The sequence below is a fragment of the Ixodes scapularis genome, unplaced genomic scaffold, assembly GCF_016920785.2.
Source record: "Ixodes scapularis isolate PalLabHiFi unplaced genomic scaffold, ASM1692078v2 PGA_scaffold2__306_contigs__length_199485367, whole genome shotgun sequence".
NCBI classification, from domain to species: domain Eukaryota; kingdom Metazoa; phylum Arthropoda; class Arachnida; order Ixodida; family Ixodidae; genus Ixodes; species Ixodes scapularis.
The window spans coordinates 94153764-94171742 of record NW_024609857.1 but is presented as its reverse complement, the minus strand read 5'-3'; the positions used below and the strand labels follow the sequence as shown (position 1 = coordinate 94171742).

At 49.4% G+C, this 17979-nt stretch overlaps 1 protein-coding gene and 1 non-coding gene across 2 annotated transcripts; both read left to right on the top strand.

Annotated features, from left to right (window-relative positions):
- The first annotated feature begins 844 nt into the window (after window positions 1-844).
- Window positions 845-917, top strand: Trnat-ugu. Its single transcript has one exon. It is a non-coding gene; the product is annotated as a tRNA-Thr (tRNA).
- Window positions 918-3101: 2184 nt separating this feature from the next.
- On the top strand, window positions 3102-7737 carry LOC120836544 (headcase protein). The gene has a single exon (XM_040205505.3). It carries the CDS (start codon window positions 3780-3782, stop codon window positions 5088-5090), a length of 1311 nt encoding a protein of 436 aa, XP_040061439.1. The 5' UTR covers window positions 3102-3779; the 3' UTR covers window positions 5091-7737.
- Window positions 7738-17979: the final 10242 nt, after the last annotated feature.

Below are 17979 nucleotides of genomic sequence, written 5' to 3'. Positions count from 1 at the left end.
ACACGCAGGGGCGGGCGCAGGTATTTCGTGAGGGGGGGGGGGGGGGGGGGGGGTTAGGTGTTGGTCAGCGTATCACATGTTTAAGACCCCCCCCCCCCCCTTTCCCGTTTCCACTCCCTAAATTTTTACACATCCAGAATTCAAAAGGGGGGTCAGGACATCCGGACCCCCCCCCCCCTCTGAATCCGCCCCTGACCACACGTGGCCACTGAATGCCACATGCTAAGGAAGGATAACCTTTATGTGTAAAAGAATACAATTCACGGTTAAAAGAAAATCAATTACTTTTCTGCCAGACCTCGTACATTCTATTCAGGCCTATTTGCTCTCCCTTATTCTGTTTCGGTTTCTAGACCAAGAAAAATGTTTTGACGGGTTTTTCGTATTCGTAAAAGCGCGCGATTGCGATTGTAATCACAAAAGCCAACTGCAGATGGCGCCACCATTCCACATTCCGCTTCGCTCACTCGGCGTGAATTCGCGTTTATTTTGTGCCGCGCGGACAAACTCCTGAAGGTTATTTTACCTGCGATCTCGCAGTTGTGATTCTACTGTACGTTCGAGTACGTAGCTTGAAATTAAACGGGGTGTTACTATACACCACTGGCGTGATCGCTGATCTTCGGGCTTCATTGAAGTGTCGAACTTCGGAAACACGCTTCCCATGCGTGTTTCTATCACGCTTGCAGTGTGGCATGCCTATAGATGATCTGCTTTATCAGGTTTGTGACCTTCAGTGTTGAAAGTACTCAAAGCAACATAAAGCACTTCTAATTTAGCAAAGAAATCAACTCTCGTAATGTCTCACCTTCCAATAAGAGATTTGAGGCCTCCGAAAAGCGTCGCCATCATAGCTCAGTGGTTAGAGCACTGGTCTTGTAAACCAGGGGTCGTGAGTTCAATCCTCACTGGTGGCTGCATATTTTTACAATTTGTTTTTTGTAGTTTTTTTTTTTTTACACGAGTAGGAATTACGTCACCTTCCACCATGCACAACATTGCGATCCCACAAAACAAAAAAACAAAAAAGAAGGCCGCCGTTGTTTTTACAGTTATGTATGCAAACCACACACCTCGAAGAGCGGCAAAAGATTTGGAGATTTGGGTTTGTCATTTGTCCTTCTTGGGTCTTCAGGGGTGATTTTCGTCAAACTATTATGCTTCACATTTTTTAAAAGGCGTTAATCTTGTATCTTTGGAGGTAAAGTTGAGAAACCTGTCAACAGACTTTCTCGGCGCGTTAATTTTTTGAAGATTGATGCAGACTCAGTGCAATCGTTCTCTTGAACTTTCCTGCCATCCGTAGGGAACTGAAGCTGTTCCACATAAGACAGGCCCATTGCCAAGACGGCATATTTAACGTGCGCAATATGAACTAAGCCGCTTGCAGCATCCAGTATTCCGCCCTCAGTTACAGCCAAAATCCTTTTGTAACAGGTCGCTGATCCCGAAGGAGTTACGCAGGCGTTGTTGGCAAGACAGAAAAATCCGCCGTCAATATGATATATGGATTAATGCGCGCGAGGGAAAAGAAAAAAATATAAACTAAAACAAACACGCAAAAGATTTTTTTTTTTTTTTCTACGATAGATGGCGCCAGCATACCGTAGGTTTGTCTGAAACGCATGGCACGTTTGCGGTTCTGAATAAAAATGCCTGAAATGCTGCAGTTAGCTACGTCACAATCATCGTGTGACGAAGACGGGTGGGCCGCCGACGATGGATTAGCCCGTTTTCATTGTCACAGGGGTTTTCTTTTTCTTTTTTTCGTTCTGCTTGCTTTGAAGCTTTGGAAGCGCACGCTCTGAGGAGCGCTGGAGAGCTCGAGAAGTGTTTACGGACTAGAGTCGGTCGGCCGGCAGCCGGCGTGAGCCGAGCCTCCAGGTTGTGAGTCACCTCAGATCGCCGGGTACGCTTTCGCTTGCCGGCTCTGCCAAGAGGGGAATGCTCGCCCGGCCGCCGGTGTGATTTATACCTGATTGTATAGTTCCTTCCCGTCGGCCACGACACACAGAAAGATTCATTATTAACGACGAAAGCGGGGAGACACGAGAGCAGTTATTATGCCCGAGAGTGTTCCAAAAAACAACTTCGCCTTTTTTGTTTTTTTTTTTCGTCCTCGTCAACTGTCAACCAACTGTCCTCGTCAACCTCGTCAACTGGACGATTCGTATTCATCGTATCAAAACAGGCTTTGCTGCGGTGACGGCGTGCACCACCGCTCGCAGAAGTAAACACAATTTTGTGTTGTCTTTTTTTTTTTTTTTTCATGGATGCGTTTTTTGTTTTTTTTTTCTGTTTGGTTCGGCGTCCTATTCGTACAGCGCAGAACAATAATAACCCGGCGGGTCGGTTGTGCGTCAGTTATTTACGTTTCTGGGAAACGCGACTCGGCGTGGTTTCTTTTCTTTTTTAATTTTTCTTTCTAGACAAGCGAACGGCTTCAGTGGCTCGTGAAAACGAGCGGCCGAGGGCTCGCACGACACGAGTCGCCTGCTTCTTCACCGCCGTCGCGAACTGAGCCTGTAGCACGCGAGCAAAGCCGGCAATGGGGAACTCCGATCCGGCCTTTATGATTCTTGGGCAAGGACGGGCGGCTGGTTAGCTAACCCGGAGAAGACGGGAGCACACCATCGATCCGGCCCTGTTTTTCACGGTCATGGCTGTCTCTCTTTCGGCCGGTTTGTTTAGCACCGTATTCGATTTCCCCTTCCTCGACACCGTGCCCAGTCAACGGGAGCGAGAGAGCAAGTTGGCTCTGGGGGCATTTTTGGAGCGCCTTTTTATTCGACGAAAAAGATGCTTCCAAATTGGTTTGCTGCGCCTTCTTACCAACGAGACGGAGTATTCCTCGTAAAAATAAAATAAAAAAGAGAGATAGGTAAGTATAGAAAAGAAAAAGAAAATGAAGGAACTCCAAGTCGTGTTGCGTAAGCGACAGGAAATGTTTATCGCAGCAGCCGCCGGCAGCGGCGGCACGACCACCACCATACCAGCTCTCCAAGTCCAACCCACCACCATCCCTCAGGAGCGCGAAATGGACGAGACCCCCGCAATGTTTACAACGGGACAAGTCGTTCAAGGTCAGCCCTGACAGACGCGAGACCGTTGCGACAGAACCTAAAATGACGCTCCCGAAACCCTTCTCTCGTGCCCGGTGTTCGGCGTGGTGGATCGCTGACACCGGCCGAGCAAATTCGCTCGAGCGCCGGTGAGCAGGACGGCCGGCCGGCGACGCAAAACCCGCACGGGAGCCGCTTTGGACTCTTTCTCGCGGCGGGCGTTCGTCCCGTACTGCCGACGAGTGTTGTCAGGGCAGAACGATGCATCGCACCGATTCCGCGAGAGCGCTACGACACGCGAGATTGGCTGCAAAGCCAGCAAAGCCGGCAAAGCGGTTCTAAAACGCCGAAAACACGGCGCCTCGTGGCGTCCGCGTCGACGCGTTGCGGCTCGGGCGTCCATAGCCGCTCGCACGAGTGCTACGAGCCGGGGAGGCCCTCCTCCAATGGGAGAGGGCGAAAATCGCGCGTCGCACGATTGGGCCAATAGGAGCGCTGGCGGCGCTGCCACTCAGGGCCACGCCCCTGCACGCTGCTTCAACGCCGCTCGGAAAGTTTCCTGGCGACGACAGTCGCGTTTGTTTGCCAGCGGCGTCGAAACGCGCAACTTGGCTACTTGGTCCGATCTCTGCGAGTGTCCGCGTCTAGTCAGCGAGCAGCAGCCGGCGAGGCAGGTCGAATGTTGTGAGCGCTCTTTCGCCAAGCCGAACCTCGTGGATGTGCGGAGGGAGGAAAGCGCCAAGGATGCCGCAGCACCGCGAGAATCGAGTAGTCCGGCCGGACGAGCACGCCGCCGCGGCGCCGCAGTATCACCCCGCCCGGTTCCCGGCAGTCATGGAGAACTTGGTGTCGGCGTGCTGCGTCCCGACGGGCTGTCACCTCGAGCAGGTGATCCACATGGACGACCTGAACAACACCGTCAAGGTGATCTGCAACAACGAGCAGTGCTCGCAGGGCCAGTACATGCACCGGCTCTGCTTCGACGAGTGGGAGAGCTCCGTGCTCACTTTCCTGCGCTCGACGGGACGCGCGCGCTCGTGGAGCGAGAAGCAGCGCATGCAGAACCTCTGGACCAAGAAGGGCTACGACCTGGCGTACAAGGCGTGCGGCTGCCGCTGCGGCAAGGGCCACCTGCGCAAGGACCTCGACTGGACGCCGCCGGCCGCCGCGCGCGGAGACGACAAGAAAAAGAAGCAGCGCAAGAAGAGGGCCAACGACAAGCCCGTGCTGTCGCTCAACGGCGCCGCAACCGCCGCGGCAAAGCCCGGACAGGTGCCACAGCCGGGCGTGCCGGTGACGCGGCTACGCAGCTCGAGCATGTCGAGCACGGGCTCGGGAGGCTCGCCGCCGAGCTCGTCGTCCGAGTTCCCGCCGTCGCCGACGCACGCCAAGCGCGGATCGACGGCGTTCTTCCCGGACCGCGAGCGGCACGGCTCCGGCGGCCTGTTCTGCCGGCGCCAGGACTACTCGTCGTTCAACACGCTGCCCTGGCACAAGATCAACTCGTACAACATCAAGATGGAGGACGAAGGCGGCTCGGACGACATGCGCTGCTTCATCCTGTCCACGCTGACGGCCAACAAGATGTCCCGCATCCCGTGCATCCTGTGCCACACGCAGATGAACGTGTTCGACCGGTACCCCCTGGTCGACGGCACGCTGTTCCTGTCCCCGCGACAGCACAGCGCGGGCGCCGTCCAAGTGCGCATCGACGAGCGGCCGCAGTTTCTGAACGCCGTCTGCATGACGTGCCTGGAGGGCTGGCAGGGCCGGTTAGCGTGCCGGGGCTGCGGCTCGCGCTGGAACGGCCGACACCTCATTCTGGGCACCATGTACGCGTACGACATCTTTGCCGCCACGCCGTGCTGCGAGTTCAGGCTCCGGTGCACCAACTGCCACGAACTGGTCATCGGCGCGGACCGGTCGCTGCAGTACTTCAGCGACTACAGCCACAGCGTGTGCTGCGCCCACTGCGGTGCCACGGACTACCACTTTGTCAAGCCGCTGAACACATACGTGAGGGTATGAGCTCGTTTCTTCTCCGAGTGCGTGCTGTTTACCTGGACCCGAGTGTCCGCCTGGCCTCCGAGGATCCAGGTAACTTTCTCATTTCCCTTCCCGAGTTTTATCCCCCCAACTGCGCGATTGTTTGTCGCCGGGTGTTTCTGTCGGTGTTGTTCTGTTGGATACGTGTCGCGCGACCGCAGCGTCTCCCGGCCCCCCCTCCCTTCCATGCGCCTGTTTGTTCCGTTCGCCGGCGAAGGGCGCCCCGGGAAGCCGGTACGGCTTTTCAAGGTCGCGCCTGCCCACATGCTCCGACAGAACCTCTTTTTCATTTTTGGTTCTATTTTGTCTTCGGGCGGCGAGCGAGGGACGGGCTTTCCGATCTAGTTCACTAGTTTCACCCCCTTCTTATTAGTTCTTTTTTTTTCCTCTCGGTGCGCTGCAAGTTGCTCAGTGTGCGCAGGGCACCGTTGGTTTTCATAGTTTATCACCCCTCGTTGTGTTTTTGTATATCTATTTTGAGGTGTTTGTTTTCCCTCCCCTATTGGAAACCAGCCTAGGGTTGTCGGTTTTTTTGTTTTTTTTTCCTCGTCCCCCTCATTTTTTTTCCCCCAGTAGTCGTGGTCTTAGCAATCATTGTCGTGATGTTTCTCCGAGCGGTTGCCCACTCTGTTCTTGTTTGGCTGTTTCTTTTTTTCGTTGATCGCGACCAAACTCAATTGTCGTGTGTTCCGATCGAGCCAAGCAAGCAGTGAACCGGTGTTGTTTTCTTTTCTTGGGTGCCGTGTTGCTCGTCATGAAACGATGGAATGCTAAAAGAAAACAGCAAAGATTGTGTCGGTTTGGCCAAGTACAAAGATCGCCCTTCATCGATACGTTCGTTCACATCATGCATCTCATGCCATCTGAAGTGTGTTGTTCCGTCGGTTGCCGTAGTGGTTCGTGCGTCTTTTCCGTGTCGGTGTCGTGTATATGTACATAACTCGTTGTCGGCGAGAGCAGAGGCAGAGATCTTGTTCTCCGAGCATTGTGTGCCGAAATGGAGCATAGTGTGCTCCGTTTTGACGACGCCCAAGTGACGGTGTGTGTGTTGGCCCGCTCATTCCCGTTTCCCTACCACGAAACGCACAATTTTTGGGCGGGGTGAGCGCGCCTGCCAAGTGTGTTGTTTGCAGGTCGACAAGCTTTATTTCTTTTTTTCTTTTTCTCGAATCCCGGTGAGGCGGTAGTGAGACAGGTTGTAACGATATCAAGACTCGGTATTTTTTTACGCAAGACTCTTCCTGCCCCCATTTCGTAACGCAAACCCAAGCTGTCCGCAGGAACGTAGACGTACTGCCCTCAGCCAATGTCTGTCTATACTGCCTGCTGCTCAAAATCTCCGTTTCCCGGCCATCGCAACTCTTTTCTTTTCTTTTTCTTGTTGGAGCAGCTTCTTTTCTTGTTTCTTTTTTTACGAGGCGCTTTGGCGTGTCGACTCGTTCCAGCTTCAGGTGTTTGCCGGCTTTCAGGTGTAGCGTTAGATATGCACGCCGTGATGACTTCGCCTGGAAGTATGACCGCTCCCTGTCTGGTGATTTGTTTGGTAACTGGTTGCATTCGGATAGCTCTAGGCCTCAGCTGCGGTCTCTAAGAGCAGGCTATGCAATAAAAAGGAAAAAAAAAAAAAAAGAGGAGGCTGCCGGAAGGAGAGATTGCTTGTCGTAGTTTTCTATGTAGAGCTCCTGCGGTGCTGCTGCCATTTGCTGGGACTTTCTCTCGTGATATCCTGTGTGCATGTGCGTTGCTATTTCCCCCTGAAAGAGACACTTTTCGCGCCCGCTGGTGATTTTGGGATGGCGGAATGTGATTTGTTTTTTTGTTCCTCCCGGCTTTGCTTCGTGGCATTGTTTCCTTCTGGTCAGGTGCAAGGTTATTTTTTTATTTTTGTGGAGGGAGGTTAGAAAAGTTGCCTGATATCGTGCGCCGTTGTGGGTGACGGCTGTTTTCATTTTTGCCTTTTTTATTTCTTGCGGCAAGATGCTGGTTCTATCGCTGACATGCCAGCCTTTTTTTGGTTTGATTCTCAGTTACTGGACAGGAAAGATGTTGTCAGTGTATGCTGTTATCAGTTGTTGCAGTTTGATCCCCGCCCTGTACATTCACTGTTGCTTCATGTTTGGCCTCCTCACCCGTCTTTGTACTTTGAAAGGGACGAACCAGACGACCTTTTCGCACACCGGGGGCACATGGGGGGGAAAAAAATCGACGAAGCTTTAAAGTGTACATAATGCGACTATTTTGTATTCGTATGCTGACGCAAAGGTGTAGAACTAAAAAAAAAAAGTGTTTCGAAGAGACTCGGCACAAAACTTCTTTTTGCGTGACGGTGTGATGTGCACAGAACATACAAGATACTCTTCCACGACTGCACATTAGAGTTCCGTGGGGTGTATTTTCTAACGCCTTTGCAAAAGAAAATGTAAAAAAAAAAAATGCATGGGACCTTTTTTTTTTTTGTAATCCCCCCCCCCCCCCCCCCTTTTTTTTTTTTGGAACAAGCATTCCGTATTGCTCGAAGCAGACAAAAAGATGGGACGCATTATTTTTCACCCTGAAACCTTTCGCAGGAGCATAAATTTATTGTCCAATAAAAACATAAGCGGATGTTTAAAAAAAAAAACTGAAACTGCCTCATTTCTTTGTTTAGTGGTACTTACGAGCAGTGCCACAGTTCCCCAGATGCACTGGGGCGAGCTGTCGAGGCTTGCACTCGTCGGAGAAACGCACGCCGACCGGCGAAGCCAACAAAAGCCGAAGCAGCGTTATTCGGCGGCCTCCCAAAAATAACCGGCGCCGAATTCAAGGTCACATCTCCCGATAGAACGTGGCCCCCGAAAACAATCCACGAACTGCAGACCTCTCTATCTCCTTCCCTCTCGTATTACCGCCGGAACCGTTAGTGTGTTCGCGTGTGTGATCTCGGTCCTTCAGTACCGATCGAGAACCCCCACAAAGACTGACTCGGTCCAGGTTAGCAAAGCTCGTTGCTGCCGCGGAGCCACATCGAACGGATCCGACGACACAGCGCCTCTCGGTATGCCAGGTAACAGCTTTTTCGTTCGACAGGATAGGGTTGCGCGAACGTAGGTTCCGACCTCCCCTGTCGAAGCGGTACTACACGTACCGCGCCGGCCCAGCTGTTCCAGAGCCGCCGGCACTCTAGGAACGTAGTCGTTGACGCAATGGCCGATTCTGGGACCAGTTGGGCCAGTCCGCCGAGAGACCGAGAAAACGCTGTCAGTCAGACACTGACCGACTGGGCAGAAGGGGCGAAGGAGAGGGGTGGGCCACGCTGGAGGGCCGACGGCAGTGCGGGTTGTTGACAAAAGCGGCGACCCCGGCGCTGCTCCTGCGGCGGCCTCCTCCCCTGCCCGTGGAAGCGGAGGGCTTTCACTGCCAAGGACGTCGAATCAATATCGTGCTCCTCAGTGCGGCGGCGTCGGCGGAGCTAGCGTCGCCGTGTCTGTCCGCACGTCTGCGCGAGCTGCTTCTCCCTTCCCGACCGGCCCGTTTTCTCCGCCGCGTTCACGGTCACCGGCGGGAGCTTGTGTCTTCGCTTTCTCGCTCACGACGTCTTGCACCCCTCCGCATTATTATTAGTCTCGTTGTTGCGCGGGGCGGGCGGAGGAAGGACGTCATTTTCACGCGCTGGTTGGAGTATGTTGTGTGCTACACAATCCGGGCGGGCGACGTGAGCGGGCGAGCGCGAGGCGGCCATGAGGTCAAGTTCGACGTTTTGGACAATCGATTCTCGAAAACACAACTATGCCCGCAACTTAATAAAAAAACGGCTATATATGTTTTTTTTTTCGTACTAATCTTTTTTTGGAGGTGGAGCTTTCTCTGTATGCCCTAGTTGGCGCCATAATTTTTTTTTTAAAATAGTTATTCTTAATTTGGGAAAGCAGAGCGGGGTGAGTCCCGATCATCTTACGATCGCTTCGCAGTCAATGACATTGCGACATTCGCTGATGAGAGCAGCCAAGAATGAAGCAAGAAACGACCATATAATAAGCCGCGCCCCTTCGTTGCTCAGGCTGTCAGCATTAACTGCAGTGCATGAATGGCGGAAGCAAGTTGGAAAGCGCCGTTTAACAACTTCACGAAGCCCCTCGCTCCCTTTTCTGTTCCACATATACAAAGTTACGCCCATCAACAGCATAAAAACTCAACATAGAACATAATACAAAGTAAACTTTTTTTTTTTTTTTTTTGTCAGGAACTGGTGTGTTCTCTCACATAAGGGATAGACCTTTCTCTTTTTTAGAAGGGGAACTACAGACAATGAAAGCTCCGTTAAAAACTGTTAACAAAATAACAGCAAAAAAACTTGCGCGAACTAAAACGAGGACGAACCAAGAGACGAGACAAGCTAGCTAGACCAAAGGCTGTGTAATAACAACGAAAACTTTATTTAGAAGGTAATAATTGGAAGAAAAACCTTCATTGCTTCCTCCGGCGTACAGTGACGGCGGCCACAGAGAGCTGCGTGGACGACGGGGCACTCGACAGACTTTAACGAGCGCCGCGGGAACAAGCGGTTAATTTGCTTATCGGGTGTTTACTAGTAGTCTCTCAGAGCGGGTATTCAAAGCGAAGTACAACCCAGACATACAAAGAAGTAAGGGGTTTCCTGCTGATAAGGAGTCCGTTTTCTTCTCGCTCCTTTTACTTTGCGTATTCTTTTTTTCTTCCTCTTTTATTTAGGAGCAAATTACATTTGTTTATGAAAAAAAAAAAAAAAAAGGAAGAAAAAAAAAAGCTCGTTACCCGATGTGCAGATGTAGAGTTGCCGGGTGGTAGTGAGAGAACGGAGTTAACCGGTTTGCTCGGATAAAACCATCTGATTTGGACAGGAGTGCTGACTTGTTCAGCGAAGACTCATTCCAAACTGCCAGCGTTTGCAGCTCGGGTTGTTGTAAAGTCGCGACTGCTGAGCGCGTGCTGACGACAAGCTTCCACAGTTCTTTTGCAACGTGCATTCCACACCATTAAGATTGCCGGTCACAGCAGCCTATTAATGTGGGCTCTTTCTGAGCATGCCCTCAAATATGGCGTCCAGTGAGTAACCCCTATTAGTGGCGAGATGCTTTTGTGGCGCCCTCGTATGGTTACCTCTCGTGACGTCATGACCTTGCGAACAACAAGTTCGAGGGTGTTGGTAAATAGCATGGTGGAAGCTCGAAATCATAGCACTCTGAAACCAACACTGCCATCACCGTTAAAATTGAAGTTCTTACATTCCTCTTATTTCTGTCGATGGGAAATCCTTTGCCGACGTCATAGTCAGCATTCGGCCAATCGTGGAAGGCCGACCACGGTGACGCTTTCGATCGTGCACGTCGCCAATATGAAGCGTGCCAAACAATCCGTGCAGCATATATATATCTTGGCACGCGGCATACGAAGCACGGATGTCTGGGTGACTCATAACACAGTCAAACTCATTCCAGTGCCACTCTGGCTAAGTTCACATGAATGCCATTGCAGCGCATCGGATCGAGGAGGGACCAATCACACGCACCCTGTCCCCTAATGGAGTTGTTTGAGTCTGACTTTATTTATTCCAGACAACCTTGTACAGAAATGTCTCGGAGGGCACGACCAAAGGCACTTTGAGTGCCTGACGGGGCCATGGCATCTTCTTAGCACCAGCGGATGCAAACATAAAATTCATAGAGAGTTCCCTTAAAAAATAAAAGGCATTAAAAAAAAAAAAGAACAGCAGGCGAAACAGGAATTTGAAATTCAGGTATACTATTCATTTTGCTTCAAACAGATTTTAAATACATACTTTTGCAATGTACAACCATACATCATTACTCTTTAAAAATTTACAAATTATGTCACGGTGGCTTTATTGCTCTGTAACTACAAGGTATTTTATATTTTCTTTTCTAATTTTGGTGTGATTTGGCGCTATTTAGAATATCTAAAATAATTGGGTATTTATTTAAAAGGTCTGGGTATCAGAGAACTTAAAAACCTCTAATCTCCATTTCTGCATGAACGACTTTTAACTATTAAGTTTTGCCTTCAGTTATACGGGTCAACTTTTGTGTAGCACAGTAAACAATAATTTGTCTGATTGAAATTTACGCCAAACTTCGAGTGACAGTTTCTATGTGTGTAGATTTCTTACGTACAACTTCCAAAAAGTTGTACGTTACCAAGTGGTCGCGTTTGTATGGATAGAAGACAGTCTAAGCTGGCTTGGGACGTGGTTGATCAAACTAAAAGACAGTAACTTAAAGCGAGATTGCACGAGGGCAAAATAGATTTGACGTTTCACTTTTGTTGGAAGATAACATCTTAACTTGTTTAAAACACGTACAGCTCGGCATAGATTCTTTCTCATAGAATCAATATTTGCCGTCCATGATAGATTTCCATGAAATAAAACTCCCAAGAATCTAATCGTTGATAACTGTTCAATAAGAAAGTATTGAAATTTTAATTTGAAATCTGCAGGTATGGCGTCATTCCTTTTGGTCTAAACAGTAAGTACTTTGTTTTACCTACGTTTAAAGAAAGCTTGATTTAAGCCACGAGTCTAAACATGACAACGAATTTTTTGCCTTTTTGAAAAATTCATGTGTGTCTACTCCAGAAAAAAAAAATTGTATTGTCGGCATATAGGACGATGTTCGAAATACCGTGTATATTTACGATGCCATTTGTATATAACAAAAATAAAATAGGACCAAGAATGTAATATTTGGGATACCCCATATTTGACGTATTGAAGTTCTGAGTTTACACCGTTTATTACTGAATACTGTGTTCTAGAAGTGAGATAGATTTTCTATCAACTTCAGTGCAACTCTACGTGCTTCCCATAACGGAAGTTTTCTTAAAAGTACAGGGTGTCACAAAAAGAAAATGTACACGGTCTTTTTTACCGCAAAAATAAACCAGGCATCGCCGAACGCTCATTCTCCGCCCAAAGGTAGAGCTAGAGGTCACAACCATATGCCAAAGTTTCAGCCCGATCCGATAACTTAATCAAAAGTTATAAGTGATTTTCTGAAAATTTCAATGGGAAAATGGATCCCATTTTCGCCCGTTTTCGGTTTCTGGTGCCATAGAGCCCCATGTGTTTGAAAACTCCGTCGGCCGCCATTTTCCCATTGACATTTTCAGAAAATCGCTTATAACTTTTGATCAAGTTATCGGATCAGGCTGAAACTTTGGCATCTGGGTTGTGACCTCTAGCTCTACCTTTGGGCGGAGAATGAGCGTTCGGCGATGCCTAGTTTAGTTTTGTGGTAAAAAAGACCGTGTAAATTTTCTTTTGTGACACCCTGTATATTATGTTGAACACAATCGAAGGCCCTTTTAAAGTCAAGGAATATGCCAGGTGTACAGGTTTTACGTTCTATGTTCTCAAGAATTTGTTCTTTTATTCCAATAAGTGCAATTTCTGGGGACTTATTCCTCTGAAAACCGAATTGTTCTTTTACTATAATCTTATTTGAGTTCAAGAAACTGACAAGTCTTATTTATAATACGTTCAGCTACCTTCGCGAAGACTGAAAGCACAGAAATAGGTTTCTAGCTGTATAAATCGTCAACTGGGCCACCTTTATGTGTAACGGCTACACGTGCATGCTTCATTTTGTCCGGAAGAACGCCAGTAGTTATAGAATAAGGTTACAAGCATGTGCCGGTGGAGTGCTGGCCCAAAATTAACTGTTGGGCTAGTTGGCTACACAGATGGCCTTTAGCGGTCTAGACTTAATATCATCCGCTCCAGATGCACAGTCATTTTTTTTTAATATATAATTAACTGACTGATTTCATACTGGTCAGTCGGACTTTTTCTTCTTGTACCCATCTATACTACCAATCAATAATTTCGATTCGATGCCCTGCGCTCGCATCCATGTAAACGCAGCGTGTGTGATGAATGGGCCTTCATGTTCTTCTCGAGTGTGTTAGCGCGCAGCAGCTCGAAACACGCGAAGCGAAAGCTCGGGCTTCAGAACCTAGGAATCCAGGGCTCAAAATGCGGATGATTAGATTATCATCGCGCTCCGCCACTCCTAGGTTTGCGCCTGCTACACGGGTGGAAACTTTGGTGCGCCCCCGAGTTCCCCACGAGCTTCAAGTCGTTCTAAAACTGACTGATATAGTGGTTTTCGATTATGCTCAGCATGTTCCTCATTGAAACCATATGATTATTTTGCTAATTAAAAATTTAATTAAGGAAGTTAAGTTAATTATCCGACTTATCGCAAAGGTTAGTTACTTATATGATGTCCCCCTGGCCGTATAACACACCAACCGAAACTGTATTAGTGCATCTTTTATGAATTTTTTCTACTAAATCTGTTCGAATTAAAAGAAAACACCCGGTATATATCCCGCACTGTGCTCATAGCTCTGTCAAAAGAAAAAAAAAAATGATGCCAGGTTGGATTACGACAGAGCAGCTATCTCATTAAATTGCGCAACACGCCAAGACTGCCGTTTGTTCCACGTCGCAGTATTACTATAACCGCAGCACTCCGCGGCCTGGAAGCAAATTGGTGGCATTGTGGCCCCTACCTGTTCCACCAAGAACAAAGCCATGTTGTACCCAGAAATGAACAAAAGTTACAAAAGAGGTAACAAAGGGGGGGAGCGTGCTTCGTCATAACTTCATAACGAATGGATGCATACACGCATCCCCGCGGGCCGGTCTGCCGCCTCTTGCCACGCAACGCGGCAACGTCGGAATGCACTCGTCTTTCTTTTCGTTTCGGTATTGTATTTATTTACTTCTTTTCCCCCTTCTGTCTGTGCACGCTCGGCGAAGTGAAAGGGAAACCTGCTCTTCAAGGGGGGAAAGGAGTGGGTCAAGGCCGTGGCGCTGCGGCGGCTGGTGTGCTACGTAGTGTGCCTAGATTGCAGAGTGTTTCCAACTGCTCGCACGGGTTCACGTGTTTGATGGGCCGCGTTTGCGGCACGAGCTGCGAGGACGAGACAAAAGCGTTGATCGTCCGCAAGCGTCTCTCCACCTTCCTGCCCGCTTTCCCCCTCGCCTCGCGACAGCGCAACGCATGCGCACTTGCGACCAACCCGCGCACTAGGCGTCCGCCACGGAACTGCAGGCGCTCTCTGTGGTTTGGATTGTTCTCACTGTTAAGTATAGGCTCTCGAGTTTTGCGTGCGGCAGCAGCAGCGACGAGAGAATCTAGATTTAAGAGATGGATCAACTCAAACTATGAAGGAAAGCATTGTCGACTGGAGAGGAGGATAGCGGGCGCAGTGTCAGAGACGCTTGCGGACGACAACCAACGCCCCTGGTAAAGTATTGGACCAGCGGCGCGTTTGTCACCTCCTCCTCGCAGCACGTATTGCAAAGACGGCCCTTAAACCACGTGATCCGGATCGAACAGTTGGAAACACTCTGACCTGTGGGCACACTAACAGCGACCGCCCTATCAAGAGCGGAACAAGTTTGTAGACCGAGCCGAAGGGGAAGGGGTATGGCGCGGAGGAGCTGCAGGGGCGCCGCTACGCCTTCTCGAACCCTTCGTCGCTCGTCCGGGGGTCGTCTCCTAAACAGCAGCGGGCCTTTTTTTTCCTTCTTTTTTTTTTTTTTTTTTTCCGGTTCCTTGGTCTCTTTTGTTTGGGCCTTTTGGCCCGCAGTATGTTTAGATGAATAAATAAGTATTAAAGAACGGCACCACTGCCGAAGGAACCGTGCAGTTCGTGCTTTCATTGAACTGCGCATACTTGTGTATGTCGTGTTGTCTTCCAAGTTACAAAACAACCATCTAGCCCAATCCCGAGCACTTTTAGATAGTACATGCAGTTCGCTCGGAGAGGGGATTGCTCCCCCACCATGCCAACGAAACGTTTCTTTGGCAAAGGTCGATTACCAATTTTATTTTACATTCGAGCCTGCAAAACTCTGCACTAAAACTAAGCAAAAAGAAAAAAAAAATATGCGTAGGTTTAGACAGCGGGAAGTACAGCCAGCCCCAAGAAACTTCTGATGTGCCCGCTTTAGTGGAGGAATTTAGCCAGTCCGGTATGACCGCCAGCCTGGGGTGTTTAACGTGCATCACGCGGTCGCAGTGTTGCTCTAACCGCAGTGCCCTCGGGTACGATGCTCATCAAGATCCAAGTGGGCAGGGTGGGGATTGAGCTAGGCCAGGGCCGACTTGCTAGGGACAGTCTTAGCTAAGACCTGCTAAGGCTCTGCGGAAGAAAGCACTGCCGAAGGTAGCGCACGAGCGGAGTGGCACGTGAAGTCGGGTGAAGGAAAGCGTTCGTGAAGTCGAGTAAATAGAGATTTTTCGTAGACCGCGTTTCTCCCTCCGCAACGAAAAATTCCCGGCAAATTTAGCGGGGAATTTTTCCGCTAAATTTAGTGGCAAATTTAGCGAAAATTTCTCGCTAAATAGGAGTGGAACAGGAGAGGGGGAGGGGCATACCCTCCACTTTGTACCTTCCCCTCCTCCTCCTTAGGAGCTGCGCTCTAATTTGGCGTTACAGCGGATTGCAAACGTCTTTCATTTTTTATTCATTCATACTTGACCCCTGTTTTCGTTTTTATTTATTCATATTTTCCACGACCAATGGGGAGTTTTCTTTCGACATGTGAGGGCATTTCTTTCCCTGACCCTAGCGTATAACAGCTTCGCTGTAAAAATAAAACGGACCGCTTTACTTTAGATGCTTTCAAGCTCATAAATGTTTTTTTTTTTTTTTTTTTGTGTGAATGGTTTTTAGGCTGGGCTTTCATATTCGAGCGTTGGTAAGATTAGGGCTTTATATGCAGCTAATTTTAGCTCTGGAGTAGCGAGTGCTAATTTCCGTGTGTGTGTTAAAATTTTATTTAATGGTTTATTGCAAACATTTTTCACGTGTGAATTTCAGTATAGGTGTGATATTAAAAGGGCACCGAAATATTTAAATTCATGAACACTTTTTTTTTAAGGCGTACCCCCTATACTGTAGTTGAATTGTGCTGGTGTTGTGTTTTGCATTCTCGTACTCTAGCTTTGGCAGGCTTTCTTTTACTCCAAAAGCCTTATTTAAGACGCTCTTTCTAGAGAGCCGGCCACCAATCAAAGCCGCATGCACATGTGTACAAAATGCCAGAAATCAGCAAATTGTAACTAAGCAGGCGCTGAGCGTGATCAAGAGTGTGTGTGGCCAGCCAAAACGAGGATGGTGGAGTGAGTAAGGACAGCCCCTTCATGTGACGTTCGAGTGCAATCAAACTGGCCAACGCACCTCTCAGACAGCCAGACGCGCCAAGGTCGGGGTGGCTGCAAACTTCGAGGCACTCGCTCGATCGGTTGTGTCCGGGAATGACGTAAGGACTCCGTGGCTCGTCATGCTCGAGCGACTGCAACTGGTTCGCTCTAGCGTGGAACCAGCAGCTGTTTCCAAAGACCTTTTGCTTCGGCGGAAGCCTGGCGCGTGAGGAATGCTCACCTGCGTATACCTCTATGTTCACCAGAGGAACCATATAGGCACCCACGCGGCAGGAAAGTCGTTCTGGAGGCTGATGCAGCCGGAACGGCAGTGCGTTTAGCACACGGTGTCACGAGGGATAAGACGGAACGTCAGCAAGCGTCGTTCACAGTCGTAAGTCGTATAAACTTCACGGCGTGCACGTGTTTTAAAATGCGTCGTGGGCGCACCGGAACGCAAGGAGGGGCATGCCATTTAAAGGGCAACATGTACGAACTTCTAACATAGGGAATGCGCGATGATGAGGCAGCGAGGTGTCTTTGGTCGGGATGATCCGGAGGGGGAAAGCGCGAGGGCACATATGTGGCGGCCAAACCAAACGTGCGCAGTGAGCGGAAAAACTTGCACGCCGTGTTCACACCCTTCCGTGTCGAACAGATCCAGAGCCCAGTGTGCAATGCGTGTCCACGGCCTATATAGCAGGCGCACCGTATGCACGAGTGCATGCCGTAAAAGGTCACCGGCCAGCGATCAAAAGTGAATAGCAGAGGTCGCTATAAATGCTGCGACTCACGACAGGGCTCTGCCACGATCGCTCGTATACCTCGACAGTGGTTGTATATTTACCACGCTGTTGACAGGAAAGCCCGCGTCACCAGGCGTGCGCTCTGCGCGTGAATCGAATTCGTGTGAGGGGAAAAGTTTTGTGCATGCGTAGTAGCGAAAGCAGCGCCATGACGTCGGAGCAGCGAATTTGGCCATGTAATACGCAGTGTTTTTTTTCTTAATATACATTGCGTTTATTGGTTTGACTCTATGAGAAAAGAAGTCACCGCTCGAGTGTATTGAAAAGCCGGTATACACGCTGGTCGAGGCAACACAATGCATAAGCGTATACAAAGCATATAGAAGCATACTTAGTTGTAGTCATTCGTACTTAATCCTAATTGTTGAGCACGCGGCGCGATGCGCATCGAGCCCAGGTTCGTGCGATCCGCAACCCGACGACGAGCGCGTCTGGCCTAGTAAGACTCGAAGAGGTCTGCTGGTAGTGGGCGACTGTCGGCGCACGCTGCTGGCTTCCGAATTCCCACGTGATCTCACAACGCGACGGGTTGTATAAAAAAAAAAATTCCTCGAGATTTTGTTTATAAATCCAGGGAGTACACGAATGCCGCGCGTGCTACGCAACCGAAACCACCCGGAGCACTTCGTAACCAAGTATAACAAATCATAACGCACGTATAATGCATGCACGACACGTTCTGCGCTCTCCGGGTTTATAATAATAATAATCCAGCCAGGACTTTTTTTTTCTCGGGATGGGAATTACCGCGTAGGTCTCGCCTCGTTCCACGTCTCGCGCCGCGCTTACTTGTGAGTAAGTTGAGCGACAAATTTGAGACGTTACGTGCGCAGTCACTTGGGAGGCCGAAATACCTGTAGGAGGAAGAAA

Coding starts and splice junctions, on each gene's coding strand:
- LOC120836544 (XM_040205505.3), top strand. CDS start 3,780: ATGTGCGGAGGGAGGAAAGCGCCAAGGATGCCGCAGCACCGCGAGAAT.